Raw genomic sequence first — 13,355 nt, 5'->3', positions numbered from 1 at the left:
AGCTTTTTCCCTGCTGTCATCAGACTGTTGAACACTAGAACTGTTGAGCTCTAAACTGAACTCTGCATCACACATTCACAGAACTGTACTTTATGACACTACGGACCTCTATCTTGCACTATCTCGCACTACCAACTTTACTGAACTTGTATAAACCCTTTAAATAGAAGTTTAATACATGGTTTAGCATTCCTCTGCACACTCTTGAATACTGTTTTGCCTACTTGCACTATTGCATAATTATCACTGCTGCACTTTATACTTATTTTTAATATATATATATATATAGTATATATGTATATATATATATTTTCATAGGATATGTTACTTCTATTCAACTGCAATATCACTACTTTGTTGTAAGACGTATGCAACGGAATTTCGTTTTGTATGCACCATGTGCAGACAAGATGACAATAAAGTTTGTCTAAGTCTAAGTCATGTCAGGTCAGCTGTCTGGAGAGAGAGAGAAGTCAGGACCTGCGGGCGGAGCACCACCGTGCCACCGCCGCCATGACGGAACTCAAAAGCAAACTCCATGAGGAGAAGCAGAAAGAGTTAGCCATTACCAGGGAGACATTACTGCGGCAGCATGAAATGGAGCTGATGAGAGTGATCAAAATCAAAGATGGAGAGATCCAGCGACTGAATGCCTTGGTCCTCAGCCTGAGGGACGGCTCCATGGACAAGGTGATCCGCTCTATCCGTGTCTGACTATCCGCACGCCACGTCGGGCTTCGATGCGGCCGCTACCGTATTGTGTAGCTTGTCCCCAGTAAGCGTCGCGGCGCTCCGTTGCGGTCTCAACGGCCCGGTGTGGCGCAATGTCTGCTCAGGTGAGGAGGGGGGGCGCTTTGCTGGCGGAGGTGGAGGAGACGCGGCGGTGTCGGGAGACCGAGCGGTGTCGCCTCCACCAGGAGCGCGGAAGAAGCCCTGGCAGCGGCCCAGCAGGCCTGGCAGTCCCGAGCGGCCGAGCTCCGATCGGCTCATCACCAGCATCGGGAGGAGCTGAGCCGAACCAAGAGAGACTGCGAGAGGGAGATCCGCCGACTGGTAGGACTGATCAGATGCGCGGTGCGTGGCTATGTTCCCAATTTCGTTGTATACCTGCAGTGCAATGACACCTAAGGCATTCTATTCTATTCTATTTCACAAGAAGAAAATGTCCGGTTGCTCGCTTCGCTTTTGTCACAGCAAAGGTGTTCTAGTCGATTCAAGAAAAAAATTGGCCGGTTGCTCTCTTTGTTTTTGTCACAATTCTGGCAAATGAGTTTGCCCGCCTGCCTGAGCGCTCCCCGTTTGTACATCCAGACGGATGAGATCAAGCTGAAAGACAGAGCGGTTAGTGTTTTGGATGAAGCCCTGGGGCCGGCCACGTCCACCGCCTTCAGCTGCAGACTCAGGCTGCCGAGCAGCAGATCGCTGCCCTGAGGGATTCCCAAAGGGCGGGCCTAAACTACCCTGGAAGTGGGGTCAACGCCGCTACTAGCAATCCTCTTCATTGCGTAAGCCACCTCATCACACACTTGCAGTACGCATGACTTAGTTCGTTGCTGGAGGAAGGTAGCACAAAAACAGTTTTGAACTTTGAACGAGTGCTTGTGTGTGTGTGTTGCGGGGCGTTTTCAGTCTCAGGAGGATCGGGACACGCGACGGTTTCATCTGAAAATCGCTGAGCTCAGCGCAGTCATCAGGAAACTGGAGGATCGAAACGCCCTGCTTTCTGAAGAGCGCAATGAACTGGTAATTTATTGACGGCACGCTTGAAGGTTTGCGCTACGTTTGATGCGCGCCATCCAGCGAGGCACCCATTGCGCTTGCTTATTAGTTGAGCGGCGCGGCGAGTCGGTTGCCTGGTAGATGTCTTTTATTGGGAGCCAAAGCCACGATTCCGTTCAAACCGATGCAAAAGGAATGGATACGTTCTGGCCCGCGTGTTGTGCGTCTTTCACATCCCGCACTTCATGCTTGCAGCTAAAGCGACTGAGAGAAACAGAAAGCCAGTTTCTGCCACTCCTGTACAAAAACAAACGCCTGAGCAGGAAGAATGAAGAACTCTCGCTGGTGCTGTGTCGCCTTGAAAACAAAGTGCGCTTTGTCACCCAGGAGAACGAGGAGATGGCAAGCTTGGTAAGTCGACGCGGACAACGGCGGCGTGCCAACAGAGTCCACTGCATTTGTGTTCCACAGAGAAGGCCTAGTTCGCTCAATGACCTGGACCGCGGTTGCGGCCAGCAGGACGGTGAAATGGAGTTCCTTCAAGTTGTGGAGCAGCGGCACATCATCGACGACTTGTCCAAGGTCTTCAGGCAGGCGACTCGGTGCACGTACGGCAGCGCCGCGCTCGCTCGCTGTCGCCAGGAAACCTTTTCCGTCCAAAGCTTGGCCGGCGGCCGCCATCCAAAAAATTGGCCCCTTAAATTCCGACCTTTCAAGCAGGAGCATTGTGCGCACGCGTTTGAACACGCTTTAGACTTGTTTTGCCGTTTTCAGCAGCTCAAAGCTCCCGTTTTGTCAGCGCCTTTGCCACTCGCTGTGCGCTGAAAACGACGGACTTGCCCGGCTGCTCAGCCCGTCAACCATGAGCCGCGAGCGCGACGTCATTGTCCGTAGGCAGCTAGTGGCAAAATGCACCCTGTTAGAGTTGCGCTCGCTCCAACTTATTTTGCAAGAACCACACGGGAGACAAGTAAGTTCTTTTGGACACCTGCAGGTGGAGAGTCCATCCGTTGTACGAATGAAGTCTGACTCTCGGCTCCTGCACGAGCATTTTAATTAAGAGAAACAGGGTGGGTGTAAGAGTGGATTGAATAGAGGAAGCCCTTGACCTCTAGTCAAAACATAGCAAGGGGTGTTTTACGACTTTGTGTAGGAAGGGATAAGCGATAGGGATAAATAAGGGATAAATAATATTATTTATTACAGGTCGCAGTCAAAGTCAAAGCAACACAATGATACGATAAAGATAATCTGGAAAACCCTGACACACCCTGTAGTTGTCACTTTTGGAAAAGACGAGCGTCCCTCCAATCATCGCCGGTGACGTGTTTTTCAGGCTCTGGAGACAGGAGCTCATGTCAGAAATGTCATTGTGAGTCGCGTTTGTTTCTGCGCCGGAGCCGTTCGTTCCCTTTGCATCCAAAGAATCTCAAAGGCGGATTATTTGTGTCGACAGGAGAGAGATTTGCTGCTACGATACCGACGTCGAGAATCTCTGAGGAGGAACAAAGCGTGAGGTCCTGCAAGGTGAGTCTGTTTGTTTGCGGCTGCTTGGTGTTGCGCAAGATGAAATGGCCTTTTTCTCGCTATCGTTCCTCTCGTCGATTCATCGTGAGGTGTCGCTTCAGTTTGTTCAGAGAGATGTTTGCTTCCGCGCCCGCAGGTCATCGAAACATTTTACGGCTACGACGAAGACGTGTTGGTGGACTCGGACGGATCGTCCTTGTCTTTTCACACCGACAGAACCCCCGACACGGAACCCGAAGAGGTAGCCCGCCATTTCTGCCAGCGTATTGACACCAAACATTCCTCTTCAGCCTGGAATCGGACTCGTCTTTGCGTCGCGGGTGCTTTGTCGCCGGTCTGACTGATTCTGGTACTAGTGCTGTGTTGCATTGGTGTGTGCATGAAGAGGCGGAGCTTCGCTACCGCCAGCTGACGCAAGAATATCAAGCGCTGCAACGAGCCTACGCTCTGCTAGCCCAGACCAGCGAAAGGGGACTACGACGCCGAGAAGGAGATCAAGGTGGCGCCCCTTCCCGCAACCCCCGGCCGGGTCGCAGCCTCCCCGTTCTCACCCAGCCTCGGGTGTTCTCTGGTCTGAAAGGAGGAGGAGGAGCCTCCCTCCTCCTCCTTTCAGACCAGAGAAAAGCTGATGGTAGAAATGGGTCACTATCAAAGCAGAGTAGCAGATCTGGAGTCAGCGTTGAAGCAACAAGGACAGGTAAGCTCATCGATGAGCACACCTTTTTCTCAGACAAAATAGCTACATTCTTCAGTCACTCATCCGTCTGGCATTACTGGACCAACCCCCCCCCCCCCCCCCCCCCCCCCCGAACGTGGCTGGGAAAATGCGGAGAAAAGCAAATGTCATTTTCCAGTCAACCAAAGAATTTGTGGATGAAAATGACACAACATTCCAAAGCTGTCCACGCGTTTGTCTCTTCTAGAATGTCAAGTGGGTGGAGGAGAAGCAGCTGCTGCGTCAGAGCAATCAGCAGTTGGCCGAAAAGGTGACGGAAAGAAAGGCGCTGGGCGGAGTCGCTTGGCGTCACACCTGTCGGGAAGCCCCGCAGATGAGGTCTGACTGTCTTTTCAGGTCAGGCGGATGGAGGCGGAAGAAGCGCGTCTGAAAGAGCACATCCAGGATATCCGAGACCAAAACGAACTGCTTGAGTTCCGCATCCTGGAGCTGGAGGTGGGAAGACTCGCACAAGCGTGTTGAGGCCAGAGATGTGACGGACGGACGGACGGACGGACGGACGGATGCATGCCTCTGCCTTTCAGGAGAGGGAGTGGCGCTCCCCCGTCTTGAAGTTTCTGCAAGTCCGTTTCCCAGACGGCCTCAGCCCTTTGCAGATCTACTGCGAGGCCGAGGGCGTGAGCGTACGTAAGGCGTCCCTCGCAACCCTAACCTTAACCCGAGGTCCCAGAACACCTTACATTGCTCCTTGCGCCTTTCCCCCGGACATCGTCATCAGTGATCTGATGAAGAAGCTGGACATCCTGGGCTATAACGCCGTAAGTGTATGTCGAACTCCTTATGTTCGCACTCCACGAGACTCGGCGGCTCAAATGTGACTTTTGGAAGGCTTTGCGCTGAAAGAAGCTTGTTGACGCTGTGCCTTTGGGCTCTTGCAGAATCTCACCAACGAGGAGCAGGTGGTCGTGATTCACGCCAGGACCCTTCTCACCCTAGCCGAGAAGGTAACGCGCACGTCCACGCACGCTCTCGCATTCTGCTTATGTGACAGCAGCCTTTCCTCAGTGGTTAGAATACATCAAAGTGACCAAGTCAGCACTTCAACAGAAGATGTTGGACATTGAAAGTGAGAAGGTAGACAGACACGCGACATCAGCCAAGGGGAACTCCGCCAATGTGCCCCAACAATTCTGACCTTGAGCTGTGCTAGGATATGTTCTGCAAGCAGAAGGGCTACCTGGATGAAGAGTTGGACTTCAGGAAGTGTTCCATGGACCAGGCTCATAAGGTAAGCCGCCCTCAAATCTCCCGCCGGACCACTGATGGACGAGGATTGCGGCCCAGAGGATCCTGGAGCTGGAGGCCATGTTGTACGAGGCGCTACCGCAGCGGGACTGCCCCGCCACGGACGGCGAAAAAGCCAGCCACGCTGGCGTGAATGACGTGCTGACGGCGGATCAGAGAGAAGAGCTTAGGAGCGCCGTGGACCAATGGAAGCGAGCCCTGATGTGCGAGTTGAGGGAGCGCGACGCTTGCATCCTCCAAGAGAGAATGGATCTGCTGCACAGCGCGCAACAGGTAAGGGCCCAAAGCCAGCCCGGCACTTACTTGCACGCTTACTGGCTTTTGAATGCCACTTTCCATTTGTCCGTCCTAGAGGAACAAAGAGCTGAAAGAATTCATCGAAGCTCAGAAGAGACAAATCAAACAATTGGAGGAGAAGTTTCTGTTTCTCTTTCTATTCTTCTCCTTGGCCTTCATTCTGTGGCCCTAACACCAGCTGGTGAGTGAGCTCCAGCGGCACCGCACTCGACACCTCCGATACACTGCCAGCCGGTCTCAGACGTTGGCAGACGCTCCGATGCCAACGTATACCCCCCGCCACGGTGACAGAGGCACCGCGTCACACCGGCGCTCATCCAATCAGAAGGCAGGAAAAGCAAATTCACATGCAGGGCACTTTTGAACCAGAAGAGAGCGCCACAAAAAACGGTTGTTGCCCCAAACGCGCACTAAAAAGGGTCAGAATAACAAGAGTCCCACTGGCCAGCCGGGGCCACCCGTCCAGCTGTTTCTTCAGGGGGGAAAAAAATTGGAGTCACCGGTGAGTACATTTTGCATTTAGCTCTGCTTTTCTGCTTCTGTCTTCAAGTGTGTGGCATCCTGCGATCAAAGAGTCAGCCAACCCCAAAGCGGTTGACCTCAACGTCCCACCACCATGCCTACCAGAGCAGGTGACGTGATGCTTTGGACATCCTTCCGTCTCAGATGCCCAAAAGTACTCTTTGCCACATCTGCGGCAATACGGTGTCTTTTCAAAGGTGCAAATAAATCCAGCGTGGGCGGAACACGCACGTCTTCGGTTTTTCCCGCTTTGTTTGTGTGACAGCTGTTGTGAAAATTTTATACAAATAAAGTTGTATAGTACAGGTTTGGCCAAGCCGCAACTCCCGAACCGCATGCGGCTCTTTTATGTTCATATCAACATTTGTGTGTGTGTGTGTGTGTGGGGGGGGGGGGGGGGGGGTTGTGCGTGTTGGCTTCACTTGAGTTCAATTTGGTATTTTGGTCAAAAGCGCATGTGGTGAAATTCCACAAAGTAGGATGGGCAAACACATTTCTTTAAACTATGAGTGTCAATTGGGCTCTCGAAATGGCAGGGAAAAGATGCACAGCAAAACAAAAATACGTAGATGAACACAGGACGTTTTAATCAGAGTGGGAAAGTTTCTATTTTTTGTTGAACGTGATGGCAAACCATTCTGCCTGATATGTCAGACCTCAGCGCATTTCAAAGATTCAAATCTTCAGCGCCATGCACTTCAGCTCACTCCATGCTAACATTGATCAGGCGTCGAACCCGCATCATCATGCTTAAGAGGTGGCCATGCTAACCAGTGCGCCATTATGTCAACGCATAATAACTAAGTCTACTGGTCAAAACAGCGGTTACTATATGACGTCGCTACGTCGTGGTCACGTGACGCAGACAAGACGTCAATGGACGTGGGCAGAGTTAACTTGTTTAAAAGGGAGTAGGCAGAAGAAATATTTAATTTATTTAAATCTATTTTGAGTGCACACCATTATGCCAATGCATAACAACTGTAAATCTACTAAACAAAACAGCGGTTGCTATATGACATCTGCCACGTCGTGGTCACGTGACATACGTGACGTCGATGGGCGTAACTTTCGCCGGAATTCAAATCCGCGGGGAGAGTTAACTTGTTTAAAAGAGAGTGGGCAGAAGAATTATTTAATTTATTTAAATCTATTTGGTGTGTGCGCCATTATGTCAATGCATAACAACTGTAAGTCTACTAAACAAAACAGCGGTTGCTATTTGACGTCTGCCACGTCGTGGTCACGTGACGCGGACGTGACGTCGACGCCTACTTTACATCCCACCGATCACAGGACTCCTCGGCTGCATAACCGTGCCCCCTTCCCAACCAATCGGATTTGCTATACGCGAAAACGACGCCAATGGAAAGAGCTTCCGCCCAAATTTAAATCCGTGGGCGTGGCTCGCAGCAGGAAGTAGGAAAATGGCGGCGATGTTGACAAAGACACAGCGGATGGTAACATACGACTAACAAGAGAAATATTTTTATTTTCTGCTTGCAACTGGACCGTCCAGAGCGTACACGGTAAGTACAACTCATCGTTTTTAAAAAGAAGTACTTTTGTTGCCCTGAAAAGCGAGTGAGCGTGGCGTTTGTGGGGGACGTCGAATTTCGACGATTCTTTCTGGTCAACGGTTGTAAATGATTGTGTTGATTAAAAAAGAAAACTTGATGTAACTCTACTTTTAACTGCCGTTTCAGATAGATTTGGAATTGCATCACATCCAATTTTGCCTAGAGCGTACACGGTAAGTAACACTCGTTGTGTTTAAGGAGATTTACGTTTGTAATAGCAGAAGTGTAGCCGCGTTGCGTTGTACGTGTGAATGTTGGTCCGGGCGAAATGTTAATGTTTAATTTCATTCCTTTAGGTTCCACGGTGTTTGTTGGCTGCAAGTTTTCCACTGCAAGAAGAGGCTCATATCATTGACCAGGAGCGAGCTACAATGGTGAGTAGCCATAACATTTATGTTAAACACTTCCTATTTCATGTCTAACAGTACTTGATTTAACAAATAACCATAAATAAATACAGTGTGGGCACTGAAGTTAACATATGTGATTATACTGCCTAATCTGTCACCGAGTAGATTGTTGCAAAGTAATATAAGATCCAAAGTTGTAATTCAGAATAGTTTTCAAAAGAAGGCCATTAGAATTATATACAAGTCTGATTACCCCGAACAAGCTATTAATTAAATCACAAATTCTTCAATTCAAAGATTTGGTAGATTATCAGACAAATAATGTCTAACAGTAATTGATTTAACACATCACGATAAGTAGATTGAGTGTGGGCACTCTCAAGTTAACATATGTGATTATACTGCCTAATCTGTTACAGAGTATGTTGTTGCCAAGTAATGTAGAATAGATCCAAAGTAGTAATCCAGAATAGTTTTGAAGAGGCCATTAGAATGATAAACAAATCTGATTACCTTGAACATAATAACAAGCTAAGTGTTTAATATGTCCTATGAAGTCAAAATTGGGCACCATCATGTGGTGAAATTTGGAATTGCATCACATCCAATTTTGCCTGGGAACAAACAGATTACATAAATCTTAGTTTTGAATAAGCCACTCCTTCTCAAACAAGTAAACTCTGCCCATTTTGCGCAGTAGATGTTCTGTTAATATCTAGTATTTATACAAAGTCATAATTTAAATTGCTTTCAACCTTCATTCATCGGTTCAACCAACATTACTCGCTCTTATTACCAACTTGTATTGATTTAACTAAGCGTTTAATACTTCCTATCAGGTCTCAAATCGAGATTTGGCAAAATACAATTTCAGCAAATCCAATTTTGCCAGGGAACAAAAATAGATTAAATAAACTAAATAAGTCCTCTTCCCATTAAATAAATCAGAAAAGTCTGTCTTGTAACCAGTCCTCTTCAAACAAGTAAAGTCTGCCCATTTTGTGCCGTAGATTTTGTGTCTATGCCTAGTATTTAAACAAAATCATAATTTAAACGACTTCTTTCCTTCATTCACTTTGGAAATTTGGAATTGCAGCAAATCGAATTTTGGCAGGGAACAAAAATAGATCAATTAAACTAAATAAGTCTTCTTCCCATTAAATAAATTAAAAAAGTCTGTCTTGTAACCAGTCCTTTTCAAACAAGTAAAGTCTGCCCATTTTGTGCCGTCGATTTTGTGTTAATGCCTAGTATTTATACAAAATCATAATTTAAAGGACTTCATTCCTTCATTCACTTTGGAAATTTGGAATTGCAGCACATCAAATTTTGCCTGGGAAGAAAAGTAGATTAAATAAATTTAATAAGTCTTACTACTTCCCATTAAATAAATTAAATACGTCTTACTTGTTCCCACTCCTTTTCAAAACAGTAGTTTAAAACGAGGGCCCTTCACTCAATCTTTAACCTCAACCCCGCACGTTGTGTTGTATCTGTGAATGTTGGTTGTGGCCAAATGATAGTTTTCTTTCATTCGTTTAGGTTCCAAGAAAACTTGATGTAACTCTACTTTTAACTGCCGTTTCAGATAAGCGGGTATTACGTCGCAGTCAAATGCCGCGGATATGACGTAATTGCCCGAACCTCCGCCAAAATTCAAATCTGTTGGCGCGATGGCCGTGAGCCACTGAGCAGCGACGATTATCAACAGAAATATCTTTATTTTCTGCTTGCAACTGGACCGTCTAGAGCGTACACGGTAAGTAACACTCATTGTGTTTAAGGAGATTTACGTTTGTAATAGCAGAAGTGTAGCCGCGTTGCGTTGTACGTGTGAAAATTGGTCGAGGCGAAATGTTAATGTTTAATTTCATTCCTTTAGGTTCCACGGTGTTTGTTGGCTGCAAGTTTTCCACTGCAAGAAGAGGCTCGTATCATTGACCAGGAGCGAGCTACAATGGTGAGTAGCCATAACATTTATGTTAAACACTTCCTATTTCATGTCTAACTGTACTTGATTTAACAAATAACCATAAATAAATACAGTGTGGGCACTGAAGTTAACATATGTGATTATACTGCCTAATCTGTCACGGAGTAGATTGTTGCAAAGTAATATAAGATCCAAAGTTGTAATTCAGAATAGTTTTCAAAAGAAGGCCATTAGAATTATATACAAGTCTGATTACCCTTAACATAACAACAAGCTATTAATTAAATCACAAATTCTTCAATTCAAAGATTTGGTAGATTATCAGACAAATAATGTCTAACAGTAATTGATTTAACACATCACGATAAGTAGATTGAGTGTGGGCACTCTCAAGTTAACAGATATGATTATACTGCCTAATCTGTTACAGAGTATGTTGTTGCCAAGTAATGTAGAATAGATCCAAAGTAGTAATCCAGAATAGTTTTGAAGAGGCCATTAGAATAATAAACAAATCTGATTACCTTGAACATAATAACAAGCTAAGTGTTTAATATGTCCTATGAAGTCAAAATTGGGCACCATCATGTGGTGAAATTTGGAATTGCATCACATCCAATTTTGCCTGGGAACAAACAGATTAAATAAATCTTAGTTTTGAATAAGCCACTCCTTCTCAAACAAGTAAACTCTGCCCATTTCGCGCAGTAGATGTTCTGTTAATATCTAGTATTTATACAAAGTCATAATTTAAATTGCTTTCAACCTTCATTCATCGGTTCAACCAACATTACTCGCTCTTATTACCAACTTGTATTGATTTAACTAAGCGTTTAATACTTCCTATCAGGTCTCAAGGCAAGATTTGGCAAAATACAATTTCAGCAAATCCAATTTTGCCAGGGAACAAAAATAGATTAAATAAACTAAATAAGTCTTCTTCCCATTAAATAAATCAGAAAAGTCTGTCTTGTAACCAGTCCTCTTCAAACAAGTAAAGTCTGCCCATTTTGTGCCGTAGATTTTGTGTCTATGCCTAGTATTTAAACAAAATCATAATTTAAACGACTTCTTTCCTTCATTCACTTTGGAAATTTGGAATTGCAGCAAATCGAATTTTGCCAGGGAACAAAAATAGATCAATTAAACTAAATAAGTCTTCTTCCCATTAAATAAATTAAAAAAGTCTGTCTTGTAACCAGTCCTTTTCAAACAAGTAAAGTCTGCCCATTTTGTGCCGTCGATTTTGTGTTAATGCCTAGTATTTATACAAAATCATAATTTAAAGGACTTCATTCCTTCATTCACTTTGGAAATTTGGAATTGCAGCACATCAAATTTTGCCTGGGAAGAAAAGTAGATTAAATAAATTTAATAAGTCTTACTACTTCCCATTAAATAAATTAAATACGTCTTACTTGTTCCCACTCCTTTACAAAAAAGTAGTTTAAAACGAGGTCCCTTCACTCAACCTTTAACCCTATTTATTCACCTTCTAGGCTAAGTGTTAAAGGCTAAGTGTTAAAGGCTAAGTGTTAGAGGCTAAGTGCCAGAGGCTAGGCGCCAGAGGCGAGTTTTTGTGGGCTGAAGTTTTAGTGGGGTTAGTGTGAATACAATCCAAAAGAATACAACAGAATACAATACAATAGAATATAATACATAGATTAAATTCAATAGCTCTTACTACTTCCCATTAAATAAATTAAATACGTCTTACTTGTTCCCAATCCTTTTCAAAAAAGTAGTTTAAAACGAGGGCCCTTCACTCAACCTTTAACCTCAACCCCGCACGTCACATTGTGTTGTATCTGTGAATGTTGGTTGTGGCCAAATGATAGTTTTCTTTCATTCGTTTAGGTTCCACGGTGTTTGTTGGCTATGTTTTCCACTGTCAGAAGGATGAAAATACAAAGTACAACGCTTGGACGTGGGCGAAGACGTCACCGGTGAGTCCTTCCTTCCTATTTATTTACCTTCTAGATGCTAGAGGCTAAGTGTTAGAGGCTAAGTGTTAGAGGCTAAGTGTTAAACACAATACGAACAACACAACGATACTGCACTGAACAACACGATACCGCACTGAGAAACACGATACCGCACTGAACAACACGATACCGCACTGAACAACACCATGCCGCACTGAACACCATGCCACACTGAACAACACCATCCCGCACTGAACAACACCATGCCGCACTAAACAACACCATGCCGCACTGAACAACACCATGCCTCACTGAACGACACCATGCCGCACTGAAAGACACCATGCCGCACTGAACGACACCATGCCGCACTGAAAGACACCATCCCGCACTGAACACCATGCCGCACTGAACAACACCATCCTGCACTGAACAACACCATCCCGCACTGAACAACACCATGCCGCACTGAACAACATTATGCCGCACTGAACATTATGCCGCACTGAACAACACCATGCCGCACTGAACAACACCATGCCGCACTGAACAACATTATGCCGCACTGAACAACACCATGCCGCACTGAACAACACCATGCCGCACTGAACAACACCATGCCGCACTGAACAACATTATGCCGCACTGAACAACACCATGCCGCACTGAACAACACCATCCTGCACTGAACAACACCATTCCGCATTGAACACCATGCCGCACTGAACAACACCATCCCGCACTGAACAACACCATCCCGCACTGAACAACACCATGCCGCACTGAACAACATTATGCCGCACTGAACAACATTATGCCGCACTGAACAACACCATGCCGCACTGAACAACACCATGCCGCACTGAACAACACCATGCCGCACTGAACAACATTATAACGCACTGAACAACACCATCCCGCACTGAACAACACCATGCCGCACTAAACAACATTATGCCGCACTGAACAACATTATGCCGAAATGAACAACACCATGCCGCACTGAACAACACCATGCCGCACTGAACAACACCATCCTGCACTGAACAACACCATCCCGCACTGAACAACACCATGCCGCACTGAACAACACCATGCCGCACTGAACAACACCATGCCGCAATGAACAACACCATCCCGCACTGAACAACATTATGCCGCACTGAACAACATTATGCCGCACTGAACAACATTATGCCGCACTGAACAACACCATGCCGCACTGAACAACACCATCCTGCACTGAACAACACCATCCCGCACTGAACAACACCATGCCGCACTGAACAACATTATGGCGCACTGAACAACATTATGCCGCACTGAACAACACCATGCCGCACTGAACAACACCATGCCGCACTGAACAACACCATGCCGCAATGAACAACACCATCCCGCACTGAACAACACCATGCCGCACTGAGCAACACCATGCCGCACTGAACAACACCATCCTGCACTGAACAACACCATGCCGCACTGAACAACACCATTCCGCACTGAACAACACCATGCCGC

At 46.2% G+C, this 13,355-nt stretch overlaps 1 protein-coding gene across 4 annotated transcripts; it reads left to right on the top strand.

Annotated features, from left to right (window-relative positions):
* Positions 1-2,550: 2,550 nt before the first annotated feature.
* Positions 2,551-5,385, top strand: LOC148390184 (janus kinase and microtubule-interacting protein 3-like). 4 transcript variants are annotated; one of them, XM_088392213.1, is made up of 11 exons: positions 2,551-3,091; positions 3,176-3,246; positions 3,383-3,487; positions 3,632-3,745; positions 3,901-3,943; positions 4,170-4,232; positions 4,319-4,417; positions 4,507-4,740; positions 4,861-4,926; positions 4,988-5,056; positions 5,133-5,385. In XM_088392213.1, exons 7-11 carry the CDS (start codon positions 4,328-4,330, stop codon positions 5,358-5,360), a joined length of 687 nt encoding a protein of 228 aa, XP_088248339.1. In that variant the 5' UTR covers positions 2,551-3,091; positions 3,176-3,246; positions 3,383-3,487; positions 3,632-3,745; positions 3,901-3,943; positions 4,170-4,232; positions 4,319-4,327; the 3' UTR covers positions 5,361-5,385. The 4 variants fall into 4 exon arrangements, with proteins under 4 accessions (XP_088248339.1, XP_088248338.1, XP_088248336.1 ...); XM_088392212.1 differs by having other exon boundaries at positions 2,552-3,091; positions 3,904-3,943; XM_088392210.1 differs by having other exon boundaries at positions 2,627-3,091; positions 3,827-3,943; positions 5,133-5,375.
* The last annotated feature ends 7,970 nt before the right edge of the window (positions 5,386-13,355 follow it).

The sequence above is a fragment of the Syngnathus floridae genome, chromosome 12, assembly GCF_059516105.1.
Source record: "Syngnathus floridae isolate MCC-2025c chromosome 12, RoL_Sflo_1.0, whole genome shotgun sequence".
Lineage (NCBI taxonomy): Eukaryota > Metazoa > Chordata > Actinopteri > Syngnathiformes > Syngnathidae > Syngnathus > Syngnathus floridae.
The sequence above is the reverse complement of the archived record's forward strand: the minus strand, read 5'-3'. Positions and strand labels throughout refer to the sequence as shown.